The sequence below is a fragment of the Vanessa cardui genome, chromosome 2 (assembly GCF_905220365.1).
Source record: "Vanessa cardui chromosome 2, ilVanCard2.1, whole genome shotgun sequence".
In the NCBI taxonomy this organism is placed as follows: Eukaryota; Metazoa; Arthropoda; class Insecta; order Lepidoptera; family Nymphalidae; genus Vanessa; species Vanessa cardui.
The window spans coordinates 1,322,887-1,348,068 of NC_061124.1; the positions used below are offsets into that span (position 1 = coordinate 1,322,887).

The following is a 25,182-nucleotide window of genomic DNA, read 5'->3' on the forward strand; positions in this document are numbered from 1 at the left end:
TTTTAAATTTCTACGTGTCATAAACGGTGTTCTTTTTTTAATTTTAGAATAATGCATCGACGTAGAATGAATTTATATCGTGCCAAATATACAAAATAAAAATAGTACAATTTATCATTCAATCAGGTTACCAAAGCTAGAGCGCTTTGTCGTTTAGCTGAAATTGTAAAACAGTCAGTGCTTTGTCTAGTCTCGAATGATATCCTAACTTTCTTTTGATTTTTATTACATGTCTGGTACTTTATATAACAACTATTTTCTCAAAGCTATCACCTATATATATGACTAAAATAAGGGTTGTGATCTCCATTACCCAATATTTTTTTATTATTTTGATGTCAATTTATTACATATCTTTCAACATTTTTGAAAATATTTAATTTTTACTGTTAAGTCTGTACGCAATTGAAAGATGAACTAATGGTTTAAGTAGATTTAATAGAATAGTCTGAGATTACACAAATTTGTATTAATAAAAAAAATTCAATCAAATATTTGATTATGCGTGGGAGATATTATTGTTAAAAGTTCAGTATAACAGATTCATCCATAGCGTCGAGTGTGATTTATTGTGTAACTGAACTCCTGAGATTAAGTTAAAGCTGACTGAGGGTTGGATAATCTGATGACTGCCTACATTTGCTAAATTGCACACATAAGGTTCGCTATCGTTTATTAAGTACCTTGGTTAGGTTTTCGATTGTTGCCTTTTTTATACGATTGACCATTTCAGGTTGTTACTATTCACATGAAGTGGGTAATTAGTAATATATATTTATGTAAACTTATCTATATAAAACGGACTTGTGAACTGTTCTAAATGTGTTTGCTGTCTAGGAGGACTACATTCATTTATAAACAATATGAAGGTAGGAGCTGTCAAGCTCTGATGAATTTGCCCGATTTGATTTTATTGTTAATTTTATGTTCACAGCCTGTTTTATATAGTGTAATTGAAAATAGCCAATTTTCATTGTTAATTTTAACTATATGCCTATGATTTAATTTTAAAATAATACTTAGTATAATGTAAATAATGTTTTTTTTTATACGTTAAATACGCTTTTTGTAACTAGAAAATGTATTTCAAGTTCATCTAGATTATAATGAAGACCATAAATATAAATTATTGACTCTGTACCATGTTTTATTTACCCTTTAAACTAATTAAGGAGACAAAATGGATCAGTGGTTGGAATACGAGAAATCCAGTGGTTATAATTCTAAAGGTTGCAGGTTCAAACATGGACAAACACATTATCGTGTGTTTATAAGTAAAATGAAGAAAACATTTTGAGAAAACCTGCACACATACCAAGCCGCATTAGGGTAGCGTGGTGGAATTAACTTGTAACCTTCTGCTTTACTAATGAATAGGATCTAGTTATAATGATACAAATTTCATAACAAAAATAACTTTATTACAAAATATCCCACCCACAATGGACACACTGATTTCCACTTAGCACAAAGATACTATTTATTTAGACACTAGCAAATATATGATCAAACAACAATCGACTGAATTTACATTGAAATACTTAAAACGATAACATTGATATATTGTAACAGAAAATATATTATACTAGAGGAGTTGTTATTTACAAAAATACTACTAGAATATATTTTGGTTCACGACTGACCTGCTTAGTTATACAAACAGTTGAGCAAATGTAGATTTGATCAATATTCACTAGATATTTTTATAAAAATAACTTTTCGCTTGCAGTCTCTTCCATTAAATACAACAATAATGTTCCTTTGTTGATTTGGCAGCGTGCACGGGCAGGCTTTAATACATATATTTTTAAAAAAACATTGTCAACCGTCGTTTTTTTTCAATTGAAGTTATTTTTCGTAGCAGACCTTATAATACTTTGTCTTTTATTGAAACTCATCAAGTGATATTTTACAAAATCACGATTAATTTTATGTTCTGATATACATAATTTATACAACACAATTCTATCGATAAAAATGTTACTTTTTTTATTAAAGTCCGAATGTTGTGGAGAAAAAAAAAGATCTAAAATATAACGCATTCATATCTCAACATGACTGAACACAGATCCCTGAATGCGTCAGTCAGTGCGGCGCGGGGGGCTTCAGCTGCTTCTGTTGCTCCAGCAGGCGCTCCAGGGGAGACGGGCCCGGGCCAGACCAGAGAGACTGAAATATGTGCATTATCATTAAATACAATATTGAAATAGTCCAATTGTAGATATAATTTTCAAACTATGGGTAGTTAAAAACAAAAAAAAAACAATTAATTAGTATAGTAGGACACAAATTAGATGTAGCATCGGAAAATGCAATGGAATGAAATTAAAACCGATTACTGCCGATTTACACAACCAATAGAAATAGCTCCCCATCGCGCCATTCGGCGCTATTCGTCGCTATAGATTCACGCGTCAGAGAAAACAAGTGCATGTAAATCAACGCGTCAAATTGACGAATATATTAGGTCAAATGATATTACAAGTTATTACGTTTTTGCATAGATCATATTCGCATGAAAAATAAATATTGATAATTTGGGAGAGCGTACTCAATTCGGATGTGATCGGTTTTACGAATTTTGCCGATGCGACATCTAAGTTGTGTCGTACTATACATCTAACAATGTATAAATATATGCTATCATTTGAAGTTGTTAAATTGAATTGATTGCTGTTGTTTGCAATTGTTATAATTAGATTTTTTCTAAGCGATCCATCACTCTTTCCGTTGGAATATCAAATACTAAAGCTCGGCTTAATAATTTTAACATTTTAATACGTAATCGATACGCGAAAATCGCGATACAAGTTTCTGTCGCCTTCGACATCAGCGCGGGACGAGATTGGGATGAGATCAGGACGATACAACATACAAAAGGTGTTTTGTAACGGAAGTACAGATGTGTTATGACTACGGGAACGTGACTGACAGAGTACGCGCGCATACGCACCTGCTGCGGGCGGCGCGACGCCCACGCGCCGGCGTCGGGCGCGCCGCTGAACAGCGAGTACGTACTCGCCTCGCCTGCGCTCTGCTGGGACACGAGACACACCGTAACAATCAATTCTATGAAGCAGCACATTTAAAAATAACAGGAGCATATGTGTGTAGCGGTACATTTATTGTAAATATATAATTTAATATAAATAAAATTACATTTTCATATATATTATAAAACTAGTTTAGATTATATTATAGAAGTTTATATAACAATAAAATAAAATAAAATATATTACAAAAATAAATAAATTATGTACACGCGGGCACGCGACCGCAATTTTATATATGTGTAACGTCAGGCGTGAAGCTCGCTGCGTTCGGGCCGACGCGTGTGCGTCGCATTATCGGCCGCTGTCGCCAGTCCGCTACTAATCGCTGCCCGCGCGACACTATTGCCGGATGCTTGCATGTTTATAGTTACGTACGAGTTATAAGTGCTATTAATTTATGTTTTCGCTTTCTCACGCTTTCCTCTTTCATTATTCACCTTCTATTAGTGTTCTTACTATCATTCTGACTGTCTCTTAACTTTCATACTGTGCTTGTGCTTATTGTATGAATAAACTGTGGTGTGTTATTACTTCGTTTTATTACGGACCATCTACTATCCACACACTACACTTCATGTGAAACATTGAAAAAGGAAAATTCTACTGGGCAAAAAGATAATTATAATTTGATTTACGTGAAATTACTTTTTAATTAAAACAGTTAATCATTTTTATTAGCCAAATAGACTTACTTCGATATCATCCAAATTTTTCAAAGCCGTGCCCTCGCTGCCGTAAGTCTCGTTGTAGTTAAGATGTCTCTGTTGCATGTCTAAAACGTTGGCCCCAAAGTTAAGCCCAACGTCCAGCTCCTTACTCCCTTGACTTTGGAAGTTCTGTTTATCCATCATATTCATCTGCATGGGTTGGTACCCAAGCTTTTTAAACTGAGGATACATTGAGGAGTCGTAACTCACCGAAGGATTGTACGGAGCGAAAGTGTTCAAAGGTGAATTAAAATTTGGAGATGTTACCAGATTTTGGAGTGTTTGTATTTGAGGTTGGCCGATCGCTGATTGAATTGGATAAGTGGGAGATAAATTTTCAGGTTTACTCTGCACATTCTGGTTTAAATTCTGTCCCATGTTTGGCAAATTTTGAGCCAAGTTCTGGCCTTGTATCTGATTATAAGGCATATTTGTGTAAGGATTAGACATATTCGACGGTAACGATGAATAGAAATTCAGTGGCGGTGTGGAAAAGTTCTGAGGATTGAAATTTGGTTGATTTTCTGGTTTCCACCACGACATCGGCTGTTGGAAGTTCTCATTTGGCGGCGTTGGCCAATTCTGTCGCGAAGTTTGAGCGTTAAACGGCGAGTTATTTCTGGGACTATCATCTCTAAATTTGTTATCATTATACTGATTCTCTTGCGCGTTTTGCCAGTAACGGTATTGGTTAGCGAATCTTGGTGGCAAATCGTTCAAGAAGTTCTTTTTGTCCCCGCCTGTTATAGGATATCCTTGGTTGCCAAACTTGTGGCCATCTTGGAATAGCTCTTGTCGGGAGCTCTGCTTCTGTAGCGCGGCCGTTCTCACGTCTATCTCTTTTGGATTGACCACCGGGAGTCTTATACCTTGGTTGTTAACCACCGGCGCTTGGTAGTTGGGGTTATAAATAATACCTGCATTTTGTATACCATATGCATTTTTCTGGAATGTCATCCTAGGACTGTCGCTGTAACTCTGAGCAGACATATTTGGCCAACTGGGGGCCTGTTCTCTCTTTGGTTGAAAGTTTTGTGAATTCGGACTGGTAACTTGACTAACTTTGGAGTCTTTCTTCTCGTCTTTCTCAAGTTTCTTTGGTTCCGGGTCCGGGTTTTGTAAATGTGGATAACCGGCGGATTTATCTTTCAAGGATAGAATACCGCCGGTTTTCCTACCGATCGGTATGTTGGCGAGGGACTTGATCGGTTTCGGCTGAATCATCTTCGGCTTATCGTCCTTGCTCGGGTCCTTGTCGGTGCTCTCGCCCACCGAATCCGGGGTCGGCGGTGGCGTAATGAATTTGACCTGAAACGAAGCAAACTCGTCTTTAAAGACTACATCTTTGATGACTCCTTAACTTGATAGACATCAAGAAGCACAATGTACGTATATTTTACGACACATTTTATAATTATCGTCACCTGTTTGTTAGTTTCCTCCTGCTTCCTCATGATGGCCGCCATGGCGATGTTGACGCGCGACTTTCGGACCTCCTTCTTATCCTCACTCTTGGCGGCCTCGTCGCTGCACTCGGCTTCCTGCGACAACAACAACGCGTGAGTTCACAGTGGAGGCGGCGGGGGTGCGGCGGGGGTGCGGCAGGCGTGCGGCGGCGTACCGGCGGCGGCTCGTCGGCGGCGGCCTGCGCCCGCTCCTCGCGCGCGCGCTCCAGCGAGCCCTGCGGCTTGAGGATGCCGACGCGCTTCTCGCGAACTGTGGAACGACGACACCCGTTAATGTGGATTTCCAAATTATTGGATTTTAAATTAACATGGTTATTTTTATTATTAAAGTTATTAATTTCGGGATATTTACCATGTTTTTTATTTTTGTTCGGTGGAGCTCGATATTTCGACATTGTCTACGAATGTCTTGTTCACGAGACTGGTAAAACATGGTAAATATCCCGAAATTAATAACTTTAATAATTCCAAATTATTGGCACCGTACACCGCGTGTAATGTTGGGAGGTGATGAATTCATGAACTTTTCTTAATCTTCTTTTTTTATCTGAATGTTAATTTCGCAGTTTTTTAAGTAACGATAGGAAGTATTAAGAACCAAATACATTTAATTATAGAAGAGCGCGAGGCACTCTGGCGTCAGTATCGTAGTCACCTTTCTCCCTGAAGTCCGCCTCGGAGATGATGACGGGCACGGGCGGCGCGGGCGTCACGGCCAGCGCCGACACGGTCTGCTGCAGCAGCGCGGGCGGCGCGCCCACCGCCTCCAGGTGCTCCGAGCCGTCCGCGTCGCTGCGGGAGATCGCACGTCACACCGGGCACCTCGATGGCCCGGCAGGTTCCTCGGGGCCCAGGCCTCGGGGTATAAATTATACTAGTTCGCTCGGACATATTTTACGGCATTATGTTTGACCCCCGTGAATCAAAAAATATATTTAATAAATAATAATAATAATAATAAATATGAGACAACATCACATACATTACTCTGATCCCAATGTAAGTAGCTGAAGCACTTGTGTTATGGAAATCAGATGTAACGACGGTACCACAAACACCCAGACCCAAGACAACATAGAAAACTAATGGTAATCTACATCGACTCGGCCGGGAATTGAACCCGGGACCTCAGAGTGGCTTACCCATGAAAACCGGTGTACACACCACTCGACCATAGAGGTCGTCAAATAATTTAATATTTATTAAAATGATATTTTACCGACCTAAACCGAGACTAGAATTAGATACTAGAGTTAGAGACTAGGGCGTACAAGCGCGTGGCGGGTACGGGCGCGCGCTACTCACGTGCGGCAGGCGAGGCGGTGCGGGTGCAGCGCGGCGAGCGCGCGTGCGTGTCGCAGCAGGCGGCGGGCGCGCGCGCCGCGCTCGCGCTCCGGCTCGCACACGAACGGGCTCGACGGCCACGACCTGCGCGGGCTTTAGTTTTAGTTCACGAACACTGCAAAGTGCTCGAAACGTCGGGATGTTTATAAATAATTAATATACGCGATTCATCCGTTATAATTAGTTTTATTTTAATGTGTAATAATCGCGAAAATTTAAGACAACATTGACATACATATTTTTATGAGCTTTATTTAGGTGAGCACTATTTCGTCAGTCTTATGAGGGCGAGTCAAATGCATCGAAATTTTACATCACCATCGATTTTAACAAATCGATATCGATCTACTGTAATTTCGAAAGCAGAGCGCAAAGTCCCCGAATCGAAGGAGAGACGGTTGGTCCGCTTACCCCGTTTCATCGTCGTGCGGATCTGTGTCTGGTACTTTAGTAGCATCCCAATTCGAGTGGTTGTTGAATTTGAGGCCCTTGAATGATTCCTCCAGCGGTAGGAAGCCGTTCAGCTCCTCGTCCTCCGGGAGAGGTACCGAGTCATCTAGAATATTATATTAACATTTTAATTTAACTTAACTAGACCATTCTATTCGATTACTTTTGAGTTTGATTATATCTAAAACTATACATTTAATAATACAAACTCCAATAGATGAAATTGGAAAGAAGTTCTACCAAGTAGTCATTATACAGTATCAGTATGGTGTACGCACATGTGTCGTGCGTGTGCGCGTGGTGCGCGAGGCACGTGGCTTGGTGCGCGAGCGCGGCCCACAGCGCCGGCCCCCAGCCCTGCGCCGCCTCCCTGCGCGTGCTCGCCCACTGCAGCCACACCTTCACTGCGGACGCATTCGACACTACAGTTTCTTAGAAAACATATACGCGAATTCAAAATCATTCATGTAACATATTGAAAATAAGAATTGACTAAATAAATATGAGACAACATCACATACATTACTCTGATCCCAATGTAAGTAGCTGAAGCACTTGTGGTATGGAAATCAGAAGTAACGACGCTACCACAAACACCCAGACCCAAGACAACATAGAAAACTAATGGTAATCTACATCGACTCGGCCGGGAATCGAACCCGGGACCTCTGAGTAGCGTACCGATGAAAACCGGTGTACACACCACTTGACCATGGAGATCGTCATATATATAGACTATAAGAAAGAATAATTTGTCATAAAAAAAAACAAGAATTCGTGTTATACGCACGCGCTGGTAGTGGCCGCTGGGAGGGTTCGTCGCTGGCGCAGGCCGGCAGCAGCAGCGCCAGCACCACGGCCTCAGCGAGCGCAGCGGCCAGTTTCGCCGCCGTGGCCTCTCCCTCGCTAAGAGCGCTGAGCTCCACCGCAAAGTCCTCGGTGGTGGATTGCACCAACCATATCAGCACGCACGCCATCTGTGAGCGCATAGTGCTTGCTATAATGATTTGCAGAGCATATTTAATTATTATATTGATATATACGAAACTGGCTTTTAGCTGCCTTCAAAAGCCTACTTGAATAAGGATTTCTAATTCAAATATATATATATATATATAAGTCAAAAGAAATCCTTATTCAAGTAGGCTTTTGAAGGCAGCTAAAAGCCAGTTTCGTTTTGCTCTACGTTTGGACTTTGGACCGGGCATGGTACTCAACATTGAAGTACAAATGTTCAACATTACTCACATTCACGTTAGGTAACATTAATCGTTTGTGTTTTACCTTTATGAGCGTCATCGAGTCGAAGCTGTCGGCGGCTATGAGCGGCGACAGCGAAGTGCTCAGCACGGCCACCAACTCCGCCGCCGCCTCTAGCCTGGAAATTATTCATTTCAAAGTACATAAGGATCATTGTCGAATGTGATTCGTCGATCGCAGTGATGTATCACAATAAAACACAATCAATTATTAGAAATAAATTATTGTCGTGCTGGGAGTGTATTTAGGGGCGTGTTACAGTCCATAGCCTTCCCTAATAAATGAGTTATTTGACCATTGACCAACGTGTGTACGCAACACTCACTGCTCGACGCTGTGCAGGTAGTGCACGGCGCGCACGAGCTCGTTGACGTAGGAGTGCGAGTCGAGGCGCTCGGGCACGTCGGGCGCGCTGGGCGCGCTGCCCACCAGCCCCGGCAGCACGGGCAGCGGCGGCGCCTCGCGCGACTCGCGGCTGCGGGTCAAAGGTCGGATGGTGTGGTAAGGTGTCTTAAATATATATATGGAAACATGAATTCTTACTATGTTATTATTTTAATTCCTTAATCTAACCCCAATTGTTATACTTGGAAAGTAGAATTAAATAATATATGAAGTAACTTTTCGAAAATCAGTCTCGATTTTGTGTAACTATTGAAAAAAAATGTATATATATACATAAACATTGACCTAGCTACAAATATTTATGGAATATAAACTAAGCTAGGTACCTGGCGGCGGCCGCCAGCGTGCGCGCCAGGTTGGCGGGCGCGGGGGGGAAGGGCGCGCGCACGAGCAGCGAGCGCACGTGCCAGTACACCGCCGCCAGCCGCCGCCCGCGCCGCCACGACACCAGCGCCAGCTGCGGTGCAACACCACACGGGTATAGACTTCATAAAGCGGGCACTGCTTGCTATTTATTGCAAACGTCTTACATTAGGAGCAGTCATACTGCTCCTTACTACAGCTATGTGTACCAAGGTCGTACCTGATTGTAAGGCTGCCCTGAGTGGACGGACACAGCGAGCGCGTGCCTGTAGAAGGTGTGCGCGACGCGCAGCTGCTGCCGGTACCGCGCCAGGTCTCCCAGGTGCACAAGGCAGTGCTGGCACGCGTACCGCGCCGCCGCCGCGCCCGCAGCGCTCCCTACGCCCACCGCCGCGCCCCCCGCGCTCGCCTCCCACCCCTCCACCGCACCCAACAGGGACGCCCTACGTCTGTAAGCATCACCATTGGCATATCAATTTCATTCATCTATATTTGCGAATAACCCGTAAGGAAAATCAAAAGCCAAACTTCAAGGATTTGCCTTATTCAATAAAACAGTTTTACACTTGCTTACTAACAATAACATGTCGACAATGTTTTACTAGTTTACATAAGAAATAAATACCATACATCCCATTTATTCCTATATTTTGTATTTTTAACTGTATAATTAAATATTTTAGTTCTTTTTGTTTCTATGAATATTGTATTTAATGGATTATGGCTGGATGGCCAAAATAATTATTTTTACATCACAAAGTTCTCACCTAAAGGGAAGATCCAACTTGAATGTTGTGCAGATCTGATGTAACAGGCATAGGTAGAACCCTGCAGCAGCCTGCAGCACCCATGATAGCATTGACTGAGCTTCACTTCTGAGTGCATTCTGTTTAAAAATAAATATTAATAAACAAAATTTTGGGATAACGAACATTATTATGGGATCTAATAAATATAATACATGGCCATTTATTTATAGGCTTTAATTCAAAAAGTCAATTGATAAAATGTTTGAACAAAAAATTTTAAAACATACTTTAACCAAGTTATTTTTAAAAAATATTACAAGATTGCTTCAAGTTTAACACTTATAATATATGTCATAGCCCATAAGTAGGTTTTACTGCTGCCCTTATTATGTATGGGTATTCCTTCTTTAGAGGAAAAAAATAAATTAATCTATATTGTTATTAAATACCTTTCTGTCTTTTGATATAGCCTGCAAAGCCTCAATTTGCTGCTTAAACCCAACATTCCAAAGGTCTTGTTCTACTTTCTTCTCAAGAGCATAATCTAAGTCCAACTCAAGAACCTTCTGATAAACCTGTAAGAACACAAAATCATGATAACAACTTATATGGGTTTTAAAGCCAGCGAAAGTTTAAAATAATAAGTTAACACAAAAAAACACCGCAATTATATACCTGCTAATATATCTGCTTACTTATGACTCTGACACCATAATGTTAAGGACATTATATTTATATGGTGTGTATTTGTATTTTTAAGCTTTCCTATTCTTAAATTAATCTCACACCTTAAAACATCTTAAAAACAAGAGTATGACTCTAATGAAACCCAATAATTTAGCAAGGAAAGACTATTGAAAAGTGCTAGTCTTAAGAATTAAGGATATGTTTTATTTATATTAGTAATATCATAAATACAATGCAGCACTACCAATTGAATATTTAAGAAAACTCCATAAATTATGCAATGTAATATAATATCTGAAATAAACCTTTTGCAACTGTTGTTGTGTTGCCCAAAGACTCTTATCTTGCAGCATTGAGGTACCACTGTTAAATTTTAAAATTTTCTGTTTCAACTCTTCTGCCTCCCTGTAATTATTGAAAATAAAGATTTAAGCATTAGTTAAAGTTTAACAGAAATAGAAAATACACATTCTAGATTACATTTTGTATTAAAATGTATTATCTTGCTAATCTTACTCAAGGTATTTTACTTTACCAGACCTGGGATGAATTATAGACAAATAAAGTACATGAAAAATCAGTAGTGTGTGGATCTCAACTGACTTCTTTACATTCATATCTATGTATAAACATGTACTAGTAACTAGGTAAATTTGGCTTGAGCAGATATATTGTTCAGTAAGCATACCTATGATATTGTAAAGTGAGTATGAGACACATATTTGCTCAGTATTAAAGTACTTTTAAATTAATGTGATCATTTAAAGCTTTATTGTTGATTGTGGGATTTTAATTTTATAAGTAAATAACGAGCTTATTTACCTACCTAAGTATTATGAGATAAACAACCATTTATATGTGGTTTTTCTATTAATATTAAGATATCTATTACAACTGTTACACAATGCAGTGTTATGTTTTTAAATGCGTAGGGATTTACAATATACAAGGTATGGACGTCTGAGGAAAACGTTAATCTAAAACCGTGGAATTTACATTGGTTCCATATTTTCAGATTAAGATATTACGAAATATATTTCTTTGCCAAAAATATTTAGTTTCTTATATAGTAAAAGGTATTGTTGTAAAACAAAAACCAACCTTAACATTTGCACGGCAGCGTTTAGGACCATTTTTAAAGAGGCTTAGAGCCTCAATAATTGTCATAGCATCAGTAAAAAAATCTGGGAAATTAATTAATATAAAGGGAAAAGAAAAGTTCTAAACACAAATTATACCCATTCGGACAAATAAAATAACGTTGTCAATGTCAAAATCGTCGATTATCATTTTCATTTTTCACCAATACGACAGACGTCATAATTTATTGTTATTATATTTTATTGTATTATTTTCTTGGGTCTAAAGCTCTACGCCCTGCAGTCTCACTTTACGACTTTTTTCGAATCATTTGTCTTTATATTATAACTATGACAAAATTGTTAATTTTGTTTTATTTCTTCATTGATAATAATTATAACTTTTAGCCTAAAGGCTTAGAAGTAAAAAAAAATTATGAGAGTTACAACTGTGCATTAGACTGACTACACGTGTCAAGAAAAGGAAAATAACTATAACACTTTTATTATTAATTAATAAAATTACATTTAAAATATTAATTTAAATTACATAATTGTGGAAAGGGGCTGGCGCTGTAGCTGTCGCATTCCGTTGACTTGAATATTTCATACAAAATGATGTTGAAATCTTGCATCGTGTGCGGTAGAGAGGAATGAAGCTGGGTTCTCTTAGGTCTAATCTAATATTAAAATATATTGAGAATTTTTTTTTCGTATAAAGTAAAGTTAGAGGTACCCTGATAGCTGTAGAGTTAGGCTATTATAACATAAGGCAAAACATTTCTATTCATCTCTCTAATTATTATTTACATAAATAACAAAAAACATAAGATTTTCCTACAAGGCTATTTTTAACCAAATTATATACATATAAATATATTTTATAACACTACAAAAATGAATTTAAATTTAGCAAATTAAATACAATTATATACTGTTCGTACATTTATTTGAAATTATACGGTAATATTAAAAAAAAAATAAGCTAAAGTTATATATTATATCATATTTACTATCGGTTTGCACCAATTGTATAAAAAATTACACAGCAAAAGTACTAATTTGTACTTGTATTAAACTTAATTTTTTTCTTATATAATTACCATTAAAATGTTCGGTATTGCTCTTCTAGTGACTAAAGCTATTGGAGCTTATGAACTGTTAGCGATTAAAATTATACTTTTAGCGACAAACTCATTATTTTACATAGTTTAAAAATCAATTATTATGATAATGAAAGTGTGTTTTAAATAGATAGATTAAAATATTCATGAATTACCAAATTTTGGTTGATTTCTACAGTAATTACAAACTTTTATATTATTATACCTCGCTAGAAAAAAAAATCATGCCTAATTTATATATTTTGAAATAAAGTTATTTATTTATCAATAACTAGAAAAGTTTTAACAGTTTCTAGCGACTCCTCAATTCACATGTTATCCAACGGCAACACTGATTATTATTGATGTACTTGATGTACCTAGATTGCAGGGCTGCCAATGTGTGGGGAATTCCCCAAATTGCGGAGAATCGTAAGTCGATTGGGGATTAGTGTGGAGATTGTCACATGTGGGGAAAATGAGGGGAATTTATACTTATGCGTTTTATACCAAAACGATCAGTAATTGATTGTTTATCCGTCTTTTATTAGTAAGTACAAAAATTGAATGGTAGTCGATTATTAGTTAGCATAGTACTCAATATACAGACATTAATAAAGACTATAGTCTGATTCAACGAAAAAAAGATCGTCAGTACCCATGATCAGTCTGCGAAATTTACCTCTAAAATTGGATTTTATTGCTAGGAAATGAAGAACAAACATACAAAAACATGATTTTTTTTTTACTTTATTTCTGTGAGGGGAATTTGTGGGGAATTGGGACATTTCTTTTCCCCAATTTGAGGAATTTCGCTAAGATTTTTGGGGAATTACGTGAATAGGCATCAGCAACCCTGCTAGATTGTATTGTATTGGTATTGTAGAATTAAGCTATCAAGAGTCAAAATAAATAAAAATTAAAACAATGTGTGAAAACCTTGTCTAAGTAGTTGACTAGTTTTGGTTAAAAAGAATATTGGCAATCAGCTATTATCATAATATTTAAAAAAATATATATTCTTGTGAATCAAAGTAGAATCATAAATATTTGAAGATATCAGTTTTCTGTTTAAGTAAAAGGAATCCCATATATTAATATTAGTGTATTTAAATTTGAATTCGAGGAAAACATCGTCATTAATATGAAGGATTCGGACATACCCGTACGTATTTTAAATAAATTGAAATTTCATGATTAATAAATGATTGTTTGTATGACTCATTACTTGTATACGTTTTTAATTCCAGGATACTGATGTAATATTCGGACATAGAGTCTGCCAGACGGCGAATGCAAAGTGGCTTTGTATCGATAATATTTATCAAAAGCTTCACCGACCTAATTTATATGACATCGGTGGCACCTATGCAGAAGATGTTGCAGACTACTGGTTCATATATAGAACTGAAATGATTGCCGATATACATTTATTACATCTCTTCATTAATAATCGCACTGAAGGCTCATTCGACGTGTCTGTCAGCAGCAGCAATGATTTATCATTTAAAAAGAAACATAACCAGGCATTTCTGACCTCCAATCTCAAAACATATAAATTCGATAATCGTAAAGAAATGTCACAAAACTATGTAACCACTTATGATTTCTCTGTAATAGATGTTGAAATGTTGATGAATATGAAATTTTACATAGCAGTATCATTTGGACATAAGCTATCTCCCCAGAGCATTTCTGATAGAGTATCTACAGTTTATGATTTTAAACCTTTGTTAAGTGATCCACTAGGCTCAGATTTTGTCATAGAATGTGCAGAAGGTGCTAAATTCAATGTTCACAAAATTCTACTTAGCACCAACAGTGAGGTGTTTAGAGCAATGCTTAAAGAGAACACGGCTGAGAGTCAAAACAGTTATTTGAAAATGGTTGATGTGAGTAAAGAGGACCTCCAGTATATTTTGGAATTTATTTACACAGGTAGTATAGAAGATATTGACAATGCCAATTTTTTTAACCTTTTAACATTAAGTGAAAGATATGATCTTGCGGGCTTAAAAGAACTCTCTGAACATGTTCTTGCTAGTCAGCTCACGATAGATAATTGTATTGAAACTTTAGCTGTTGCTGATTTTCATAATTCCGAGGGCTTGAAATTGACAGCATTAAAATTTATAAAACGCAATAAAATTGCCATCCACAGTGAAATGTTCCAAGAACTCAACAATGTTGAATTAATCAAAGAACTTTGTCAGTTTCTTGTACCTTGTTTATAAGTATATACTACATATAAATCTTAAGTCTGTTATTTATTTGTATTGATAAAAAAAAATTTATATGATATAATTTTATAATGCAATGCATGTAAAAAATATAGAAAATGTATAGATATAACTTAAAATAAACTTTATTGAATTTAAAACATGTTTTTAATTAAACTATTTAGTATTATTTATAAATATTTGTTATGCTTTAAGTATTCAGCACCACTATCCTTGCCATCCATCAGCATGAGAGTTGCGGCACATCGGTGGGCTTACAATCATTTTGGAATGTTACTCGTAGTCTTCGTTTCTGTAGCAAACAAATATACACATGAAAATCATTAAATCTCATTATACTTGGTCAGTGTTTAATAAATTCAAAATTTTCGTAATTCTCTGTTTTCATTTGTACCCGCTGCACATTAATATACTCAAAAGTTTTGCTACAGTTCAGTTTATATTTCAATGAATTAAATGTAAAAAATGAATGACAAGTTGTTATTAATATGTTTTAGTAAAAAAAGGTATATATATGTTAAAAATAGATGCTTCAATTAGCATTTTACAAACAATTGATCAACATTTAGTCTATATGAACATATATTACTTTTACATGTTTTAAAAACAAAAAAATAAGTAGCCATCTACTATAATTGAGGTTAGGATGACGTGTCTAGCTACACACATTATAAGTTATTATGTATTGTTAATAATTTATACAAGGCAATACAAACTGCAAAAAATTCATCATATAGCTTTAGCAAGAAGATAGACAAGTGGTTCACATGCAGGATAAGCAAGAAAAAGGCCAAAAGTTGTCATAATATTTATTTATAATTACTGGTAATCCATACAATAACCAAAGAAGTCCTCACGAATGAAACGCGCTATTTTTAAAACGACCTATGTTCTGAAACTTAAATGGATATAAAAATAAAAACTTACATAAACCTATTATAGTTGAAACTTTATAAATATAAGATGTTATTATTATCGGCTTTGTGGATGTTGCCATTGATTAAACTTTAACAGATACATCATGGAAATAATTGATTACAAACACATACTTTCACGCTAATCTAAGTGATGGTAGAGCTAATGAACAGTGAACTACATTGTATGTATATAGCCACATATAAACTATGCTGCTATCTCATAGTGATATCTACATGTTAGCGATGGACAATGGAGTCTGTAAGGACAGATCATAATGCAGTTTGCGAATCCGAGTCTTTAACGAGATGTTACACGAAAACTTTCGAAACAATAACATTCTGATAACCGTCACTATTTTGTATAAAACATTGTTTTCCCACATTTCATTGTCCTTTTGTATAAATGGTTTTGATACAGATTCCCCCAGCCATTTAATCACACGTGTGAACGAAGTGTCAGAGTAACAGGCACATGGTTAATTAAAACAAACATTCAGCTTCACTAACATAAAGCAAAATGTTAAGGTATTGTTAAACATATACAGCCAGGTAAAGGTGTACGAATATTGTTTATATGAAGCTGCGGCTGGCAATAGTTTAGTAACGTATTTGCCCAGTGGTCACGAGTCGTCGGCTTTGCTTGCACAGCAAAGGAGAAATCTGTATCAAAAGGAAGCGCAGGGGCGCTGTGTGGCGCGGCCCTAACGTTTACCGTTGTTGTACGCGAGGTTCCGGAGAGGTGGTTTAAAGTTTGCTGCCGCCTGTTGCTGAATCTGGTACGCAAGCGGATGAATCTTAAATCCGTAGAGCCTGTCAACAAAATATTTACTTATATATCATTCAATATTTATCGAATATAATTTAAATTGTTAAGACATAAATATGAAACATTATTTTGTTTAATTAAGCATGACTGTAATACCAAAAGTATCATAACATCAATGTAAACATACAAAATACATTGCATGAATAGCTATTAGAAATAAAGGCACACTTATTCTCATTTCAAATTTATTGATTTGTTAAATAACAGAAAGTTAAAACAAAAAGCCATTTAAAATTTGTAATAAGAGTACATACCGAGGCACAAATTGTGATGCTGGGCGCTTCGCTCGGTGCTCAGGGTGGACCATAAACAGCATATGTGGGAATCCTGTGCCAAAGAAAGCACCATCGGTGTGATGGTGTCGTGATGACTTCGGCGTGTATACGTCCATACAGCGTGGACAATAAAGCTTTACCATTGCTTCACCAGGGACATCTGATAGACCTTAGAACAAATAAAACCGGTCAATGAAAAGTCACCTATTTTAGTAATAGATATTTACCATTAACATATTCTCTTGTCTAAAATTTTATGACCTGACCTTTCTAAATAGTCATTTGTGCATAATTTTTCTTTGGTATATGGTACTCTTAAATGAAAACCTATAACTCAGGGAATTAAATTATCAATAAATGATTTATGTAATCATATTAAGTTGTGAAATTATTGATAACAAATAGGTTATTTATACACAAAAATGTATATCTATTAATTAAATATATCATTAATAAGTGTTTAAACACTACCTCATTAAATAATGAACATGCTTGAACACCAATAAGACAACCAAAAATTCGAAACAAATAGTTTGAAATACAAATTTGATAATATGATAACAGATTGTTTATAGGTACAATATATTATTGATTAAAGATTTTTTTCAATGCTGCACATGATATATTTGAGATTTGATTTATGTTTAAATAAATAATATCTTTTAGACTACAATTATTAGAACAAGAAGTTTTATAATTTATTTCTTCTTTATCTGTTTAGATAACATATTCAAATAGTTATAATACAATAAATAAAATTATTATTAATTCAAAATTTGCTTAGTTCTCTTATGCTTATTAATATAGTTTCTATATATATGTTTTTTTACTTCAGATCAGTGCAGAATAACATTTCATTACATACTGAGTACATGCACTACAAATAGTTGTAAGCTTTAACCTGGCTCTTATATGTACTACTTTCGTAACTGTTGCATATACATCATATACAAAAATAAATACTATAACTCTCAAAAAGCAAACTGTTATAAAAAAATATTTTATGGTATAGGTAACTGGATGGGAATTTGAGCCACCTTATGATAAATGTTCACCACGGGTCAGAGTCAATAGAGCTCTATGTCATATTAATCATTCCTATATAACCATCCTTGGAGGTTAAAATGTTATGTCTTTTGTGTCTGTATTTACACTGGCTCCCATATAAACTTGAACAGAATTATATTAAATAGTGCTGCTTGGCTTAATATAAACTGAGTGAGTGGTACCTACCCAAACAGGCATGCACAAAACCCTACAACCAGTTAAATTGTCCGTCACCAAGGCTAAAATTATTTTTCACAATCATAATACCAAAATTCTATAAAAAGGTACTGTCAAGCACATAGCTAATGATTTAATTTCTTTACATTTATTTCAGGGTTGAATTTGAAGATTGATTGTCTTGATTGAACAAGGTCCTAGTACAAGGCATTTACATGCTTTTTTTCATAAATACACACTTCAATAAATTAAAAATTATAACTTACCAATGGGTAGCATGGTTTGACATTCACAATATACACGTGGACAGTGCCCAAAGTCACCTTGTTCAAATTTTTCTAGCATTTGACCGATTCCTCTGTAACAAACAATTTATTTGTAAGAGGTTTTTACTTATCTATAATATTAAGGTATGAGTAATATCAGTGACTAATTTATAACTTCTTGATTCTCATTTCATTGGTAAAAGGAGTAAACAAAATCATTTTGAAGTTACAAGGAAAAGAAATTAATAATCTTACCGGTTTGTTAAAATGTAACGAGCATGTATTAAGCCATAGAGTATTTCAGCAGCCTGTTCCACTAAATCTGACTGGTTTGGATTCTCATCAAGGTCATCATCTATAAATTAAAAACAAAACCTAAATAAATTATAACAAAGTGATAAGCTATTTGTTGCTCTAGCTAATTATTTTCGTCCATGCTGAGTGTAAAATATACATCTTACTATAAAAGGCAACGAAACAAGTAAATGTATTAAATTTTCACGTTAAATATATAAAAGCTTATTTATAAATTAAACATGAAACATAACCCTATAAACTAATTATATTTACCAGGTTCCAGATCTAAGATCATGTCTAAGGCCGGTCTGTAGTGAGGCACTTGCTCATTGAGTCCAGTCAAGTTAAATTTATCGTTTATATAGTCTTCGTCCACCTAAAAATTATAAATCGAATCAATATAACAAGTCACATAATAAAAGTAACACAAATTGAGTGGCACTTACTTCGCAAAAGAATTCATTTCCCCGTAGGCCGCAGAACCATGAAATCCATGATACCTCCTCCGAGCTGCTCATTTTCCTAAAAAGTAAAAAGAAATTGATATTTCCTGAACAGAGTTGTCTATAAAAAACACAACGCCTGATAGTCAACACAGTCTGGTTAAATTTAATGGCATTCCTATATTTCTTTGCCTTAACTATACAATTCTACGCCGTTTACATGATAATTTGGACGAAGAACAAAAAATATACACAATACTACCGATTTAAGCGATCCAAACTACAGTATAAATGACGATTTAATCATTATAAACCTCACCTTTTGGTGCCTTGATTAGCCACGCTTGACGGGACGATACAGTACCTTGGGATGAGGGAGAAATTTTAATTTGTTGTGAGTGTAGGTGTGTCTTGTCTATGGTCAAAGTCCGCAAAAGTAAACACGCGTTCTTTAATATTGTCATTTGTCAGTGGCTATTTTAAATATTTTATTCGTATAACCAAATTTATTTATAAAAGTAATCAAATTCTCACATGGTACCACATAAAATTTAATAGATCCGCCAGTATAATATAAATTGTATAATGATATTTATCGAAAAAATAGTACCATACAAAACAAATAAGGTATCGTAAAAAAAGAGCATTAAAAGAGGATAGGATTAAATAACAAATTGTGCAATTTATCTTTAATTTAATATCCTTTTCAGGCATATCAAAAAATGAAAAAGTAGAATATAAAGATAGTGCTACACATTAGTACATACAATATTTTTCCTTAGTTATAGCTTACTCCTTTGCTTTATAACCATAGATACTTAACCATTTACCGTAATTCCAAAAGGAAAAACATTAAATCATACAAAATTGTTGTACCTATTATAAAAAAACCTAGTTTACCGAATTTAATGAAAAAAGAAGGATGTTGCAAGAAATTTGTAATTGTCATTTTCAAGATTATAAATATAAAATTGAGAATATCGCAAAATAATAGGGTACTTTCGGTGGTGAAAAATAAATTATGAAAATTGATAAAACTTAAAGATTATAAAGAAATATACTTAAAAATTCCGATTTTTTGCCGCCATGTTGTGTCGTAAGAGCGGCAAATGTTATTAACAGCTAAACTATATCTATCAAATTTAACTTCAAGGATTTACTTTAACATTAAAATTTAAAAAATCTAAATTAGTTTTATTTGTACGTATTTATTTTTTAAAATACAAATCAGATTTGTAAAAGCAGAATGCCGGTCGTATTTATGACTATGGACTGTTATTTATACAAGTGTGACGTCACGAAAATGACTAACAGCGTTTTTTTCGGGAATAAAAAGGTTTAAATTTTTTCATTTTTGGGCAAGAAAGGTGTTTTTTTTTGCCAAAATATATTTTTTGTGACTTTTTATGAGGATATACATTTTGAATAACTATTTTAAACACTGTAGAATACCCTATTGTAGTTATTATAAAAATATTTTTTATGATATTAAAACATACTCGATCTCGGGGAACTTCAGGAAGCGCATTTGTTGACCTGTAATTGTTGTTTGTATATTTTAATTATTATAAAATAAGTTTATAGGAACATTGGCCAAAATCTGCATATTATCTTTTAGAAGAACTGGTACTTAAAAATTTAAATAAAATAGATGGTAGAAGTAAGCAAATATGTAGCTAGAAAAGCAAATGACGCTCCAAATTAACGAAGTTTCATTGGACTAACTACCCTACAGGCGTAACATAGCCATAAAAAAAGTAACTCTCCGAAGATGTTCTGGCGACTGCTGCGAATAAAAATATCATTAACATCAGCAGATTTAGGACGTAGGCATAGTTAGATTTGTAACTGGCTTATAATAAGGGTAGCCTATATTGTCTTGATTTCAAACTACTGGTCGATATTCAGTCTCGAAAATTTCAGTAGCAGCCGAGAGTCGGCTGTGCTTAAAACAGTGCCTTTGGAAGCCCTAAAAGCTGTTGGCCATGCGTTTGAACCTTTCCCAGTCAGTTTTTGTCCTACCGGATTCTGAAGACAATAAAATTAAAATTTCGATCTATTCACTCACGAAGACGCTAAATTATTGAGTAAAAAAAATGAATAACTAACTTTCGTACTTAATATACATCGTTCGTATATGATACCTTAGGGTGCATGAAATGAGAAATATATATAATTTAATTTATGAAGAGATAAAATAGTCACGTTTTTTGTATATGGGTAAAACAAATAAAAATTAATCTAAGTAGGAGAAACCTATACAATTCTTCTGTGTTTGAGTATAATTATATGAAAATGATATCATTTTCACTATTTATAAATTGCACCCTAGCGAAGGCAAGGTAGATTACTGGTGTAAGAATAAAGAAGCTACAATAAAATCAAATCAGATTATATTTGTTAATGCGCGCCTATAATTTTATGTCTTCGTACTTACGAACGGATGAATATACCTATAGTTATGTCGTAAATATTAGCTATATGGCCAGAGACAATTTCAACATGATAAAATAAAAGATGTATAGAAATTGTATTAAAAATTTTAAATCATAACATTTATAGATATTGCAATAGTTTACATAATTTGTTTCTTAATAACAATAAATAAAATATAAAAACAATTTTATAATAACATCAACTTATTATTTAGAGATTTCTATAACTTAATCTATTAACTTTGTTTACATATGTTAAACAACTTTTTTGTAAGCGCCACATCATTTAAATTTTTCCACCCTTCAGTTTCAAGTACTTCTGGGTTTTTTTTAATAAATTCGAATACAATTTTTTGTATACTTTCTAGTTTATATTTCTCTGTAAGTACAGCCACCTCTATTGCATTTTTAACAGTTAATTTTTGAATTATCTCACTTTGCTTTAATGGAATGAGGTTTTCTAGTTTAAATCTATAGGCTACATCTAGAAGTTTAAAACAATTTTCATCTACAAAAGATTTTTCTGAAACTGAATACAGGTATTCAAGCAAAGCTTCAATTTCTTCATCACTCATATCAACAACAGCACAGTTTGATTCTGATTTTTTGATAATTTCTTTTAAAACAATGCTATGTGTTGCTAGAAGTATTTTGTGTACATTGAATTTTTTTCCACTCCTAGATTCTAGAATGAAATCTGTATTTACTTGCCTATTAAACATACCAGATAAGCAATGTTTCAATTTAATATTTCTTAAGAAATCTTTATCAACTGGACATTTTGGTTTAAGTTCAATTTCAATCGGAATACTAAGAGTTTTGTGAAGATTATCAACAACTTCTTTTGTAAAGCAAAATGATTTTATATAATGATTCTTATCAGCTTGCGATGATCTAAATGTTTTTGATATCAATTTATTTGGCAATAGTAAATATTTTGAATATACTGTCACATCTTTCATTTGGATATGTGTGTCAATGTCACTTATGCTGATTTTGAACGAACCTGTATTACGGTGACACACAAATATATTCAAAAGATAATTTCCACCAGGACATACTGTTGTTGTGCAGTAAAACCATAAATTAGGGTTTTGTTTAGTGTATGTTCCACCTATGTCGTAATGATCACTGTGTTGTAACTTATAGTCTAAATTAAACAAACACAGTTTTCTTGCTTTCAGTGTTGGGCATTGGTTAAGCGCTGTTACTGCATTTCGATGAAACTGAAAAGGAGATTGATTATAATTTTAGTTATTTAATAATAATAATAAATAAAGTACTTGTTATATATATATATATATCTATAGGCTATTTATATATATATGAACATTTAAGTTACTTAATCCTTTAAGCAATATAACTATATGTTACTTTGAATTTTATGTGGAGCTATGAATTTTCTTTTTTTAGTTTCTTAATTTTTAGATGGCCTTCATCTTAACTAATAATTGTGGGCTTAAATACAGACAAGCTCTGCTGACCACCACTTCATCTGCTTAATTTGTCTGTAAAATTAGTTACTTGAATAAAATGTGTTTTAAATCTGCCATATGTATACAGCAAAGTTGTTTGGGCTACAGACTTAGTAAATTTCCAGAACCTAAGCTAGACTGTGAGATATTCGCAGGATGTTTTTCACTATATAATTAGAATACCTCAACATTAATGTTGTTATCCAAATCATCCTTATCTACAAAGTGATCTTCATTCGCATTATCAATGAATTCATCTTCAGAATTATAATTATGTCTTGGTTCCTCTTCATCACTGTCATTCATATAAGCAAACAGGTCTTCCTCAAGCATTTTTATTCTGTTACCTGTATTACAAAATTTGCTTTATGAACTATTAATAATGTTTTTGACAATTCAATACATACTAATTTCAGATCTTTTTTTTATTATAAGTTATAAACATAGTTAATAGTATTATTAACTATTTTAAAATAAATTATGTTTTGTAAGATACTTGTCAATGAGTCATTATTATTTATTGCATCATCATGAGTATGAGTCAAAATGAACATAAATGAAAATAATAGTTAAGAACCTGGTTAAAGAAATTTTAAAAGAATGTTTTTAGTAATGTTTTTTGCTGCTTTACTTTTATTTATTTTTGTATTGACAGAAATTTATATTTTTTATCAATACAAAAACAATAAGGTCATGGAATAATATATGAACATAAAAGCGAAGAACTTTTTGACTTAATGAATACTGAATAATAAAACAATAAAAGGCAAAAGGAACTGTAGTAAAAAAAAATGAAATGTTACAAAAAAAAAACAATAACAATACATATAAACTACCTACTGTATTAAAAATTTCGTAATTCGTAATTCTTAATGTAAATTGTACTTCGTGTTTCTTTATTTAATGTTTAAGATGTTTTCTATATCAGCTGCTGTTTGTTTTTGCTATTTCTTTACATAAATATTACACTGTTTGCTTGATGAAAACTCAAACACAACCACAAAACTCCGGTCGGCAGTCAGTGTGCAGTGACCAAAGACAATATAATCATTAATCAAACACTTCATTTATCAATCGATTCAGCCTTACCATATTAATTGATTCTCTAATGTCACTTAAAATATTTCTAATAATGTGTTACATTGAAATTAATTTTTGATATATACTTTTTTATAAAAATATGTGAACTATAATTACTCAAAATTCCCTTAAAACGTTAACCCTTTTAATTTATTCTGTAAAAAAAACTTAAATTTTATATTGAATCCTGGCAACTGTAAATCGATTTTTATATATGTCCAGTAGGAATAATTTAAAACAACGATAATTTAATGTACAGTGCTGCTACTCAGCTCACACTACAGTGAAACTATGCTGAAATTTGCACGTTGCTGAAAGTACAACTGCTAGAATTCTTACGAATTTAAAATCATTCATGTATTTTAATTATAAAATCCCGCAGTTGGGTCTTTAAAGCAATTATATTTTGCCAATTTCCTACTAAAATATAAATACACTTTAACTTGGTCTTCGCGGAGACGATTGCGCTACGTCCTTAAAGTTTTTCCGCCACTTCCACGTCTCGAGCGTACTCTGAAGGATCGCACTTTCTTCGTTCTAACAAAGGACACAGTTTTGCTAATTGATTTTCTCTTCATCTGCTGTGGTTCCACCAAAATGTCCAAAGGCGTAAAAACTGTTGAACCCTCGTAGGATATCGTGTGATATCTCTACATTGTGCAGATGGGTACTCAGTGTAATAGAGCGTGCAGGTACCATCCCGTCCAGAATAAGGCTCAGGTATTTAATGCCCTATCGTTTGATTCACCAACTTACTTACAAGTAGGGTGGTTCCCTGCATCTCGGTAATGTATGGAATCATAGAGCCTTTAGTTCTCTTGTAACTCTACCCCGATAGCCTGTTAGTACCTACCTTACTCTTTTAACATTGGCATAATCTAAAGGTTGAAGCTATAGGCTTCACTCTTTTAATTGGTTTGCAATTTATCTATCAAACAAAAAATGCAATGTTTAAAAAAAAGTTTTTTAATAATACCATGGAAAGGTGTTTCCTACTTGGATTCTCTTTAAGATTCATAGCAAAGTAAAGTGCATACT

At 34.3% G+C, this 25,182-nt stretch overlaps 4 protein-coding genes across 7 annotated transcripts; 1 reads left to right on the forward strand and 3 right to left on the reverse strand.

The window, feature by feature from the left end:
- Window positions 1-1,404: 1,404 nt before the first annotated feature.
- LOC124537118 (nonsense-mediated mRNA decay factor SMG7-like) lies at window positions 1,405-11,792 on the reverse strand. 2 transcript variants are annotated; one of them, XM_047113855.1, is made up of 18 exons: window positions 11,586-11,792; window positions 10,790-10,889; window positions 10,247-10,372; window positions 9,816-9,934; window positions 9,269-9,497; window positions 9,012-9,142; window positions 8,606-8,755; window positions 8,305-8,398; window positions 7,811-7,997; window positions 7,299-7,424; window positions 6,982-7,126; window positions 6,532-6,654; window positions 5,882-6,018; window positions 5,382-5,476; window positions 5,185-5,301; window positions 3,746-5,068; window positions 2,954-3,037; window positions 1,405-2,169 (listed from the first exon to the last, which is right to left on the reverse strand). In XM_047113855.1, exons 1-18 carry the CDS (start codon window positions 11,615-11,617, stop codon window positions 2,086-2,088), a joined length of 3,402 nt encoding a protein of 1,133 aa, XP_046969811.1. In that variant the 5' UTR covers window positions 11,618-11,792; the 3' UTR covers window positions 1,405-2,085. The 2 variants fall into 2 exon arrangements, with proteins under 2 accessions (XP_046969811.1, XP_046969819.1); XM_047113863.1 differs by having other exon boundaries at window positions 2,954-3,034; window positions 11,586-11,770.
- A 1,739-nt stretch (window positions 11,793-13,531) lies between these two features.
- Window positions 13,532-15,281, forward strand: LOC124536851 (TD and POZ domain-containing protein 2-like). Its single transcript, XM_047113493.1, has 2 exons — window positions 13,532-13,831; window positions 13,917-15,281. Exons 1-2 carry the CDS (start codon window positions 13,811-13,813, stop codon window positions 14,898-14,900), a joined length of 1,005 nt encoding a protein of 334 aa, XP_046969449.1. The 5' UTR covers window positions 13,532-13,810; the 3' UTR covers window positions 14,901-15,281.
- On the reverse strand, window positions 14,980-19,598 carry LOC124536860 (casein kinase II subunit beta). Of its 3 annotated transcripts, none has more exons than XM_047113503.1 (8): window positions 19,474-19,598; window positions 19,158-19,233; window positions 18,985-19,087; window positions 18,670-18,769; window positions 18,415-18,506; window positions 16,904-17,093; window positions 16,536-16,633; window positions 14,980-15,198 (listed from the first exon to the last, which is right to left on the reverse strand). In XM_047113503.1, exons 2-8 carry the CDS (start codon window positions 19,227-19,229, stop codon window positions 15,167-15,169), a joined length of 687 nt encoding a protein of 228 aa, XP_046969459.1. In that variant the 5' UTR covers window positions 19,230-19,233; window positions 19,474-19,598; the 3' UTR covers window positions 14,980-15,166. The 3 variants fall into 3 exon arrangements, with proteins under 3 accessions (XP_046969459.1, XP_046969468.1, XP_046969477.1); XM_047113512.1 differs by lacking the exon at window positions 19,474-19,598 and adding an exon at window positions 19,417-19,445; XM_047113521.1 differs by lacking the exon at window positions 14,980-15,198 and having other exon boundaries at window positions 15,703-16,633.
- A 2,080-nt stretch (window positions 19,599-21,678) lies between these two features.
- LOC124540439 lies at window positions 21,679-24,159 on the reverse strand. Its single transcript, XM_047117997.1, has 3 exons — window positions 23,905-24,159; window positions 23,248-23,411; window positions 21,679-22,815 (listed from the first exon to the last, which is right to left on the reverse strand). Exons 2-3 carry the CDS (start codon window positions 23,395-23,397, stop codon window positions 21,826-21,828), a joined length of 1,140 nt encoding a protein of 379 aa, XP_046973953.1. The 5' UTR covers window positions 23,398-23,411; window positions 23,905-24,159; the 3' UTR covers window positions 21,679-21,825.
- Between the last annotated feature and the right edge of the window lie 1,023 nt (window positions 24,160-25,182).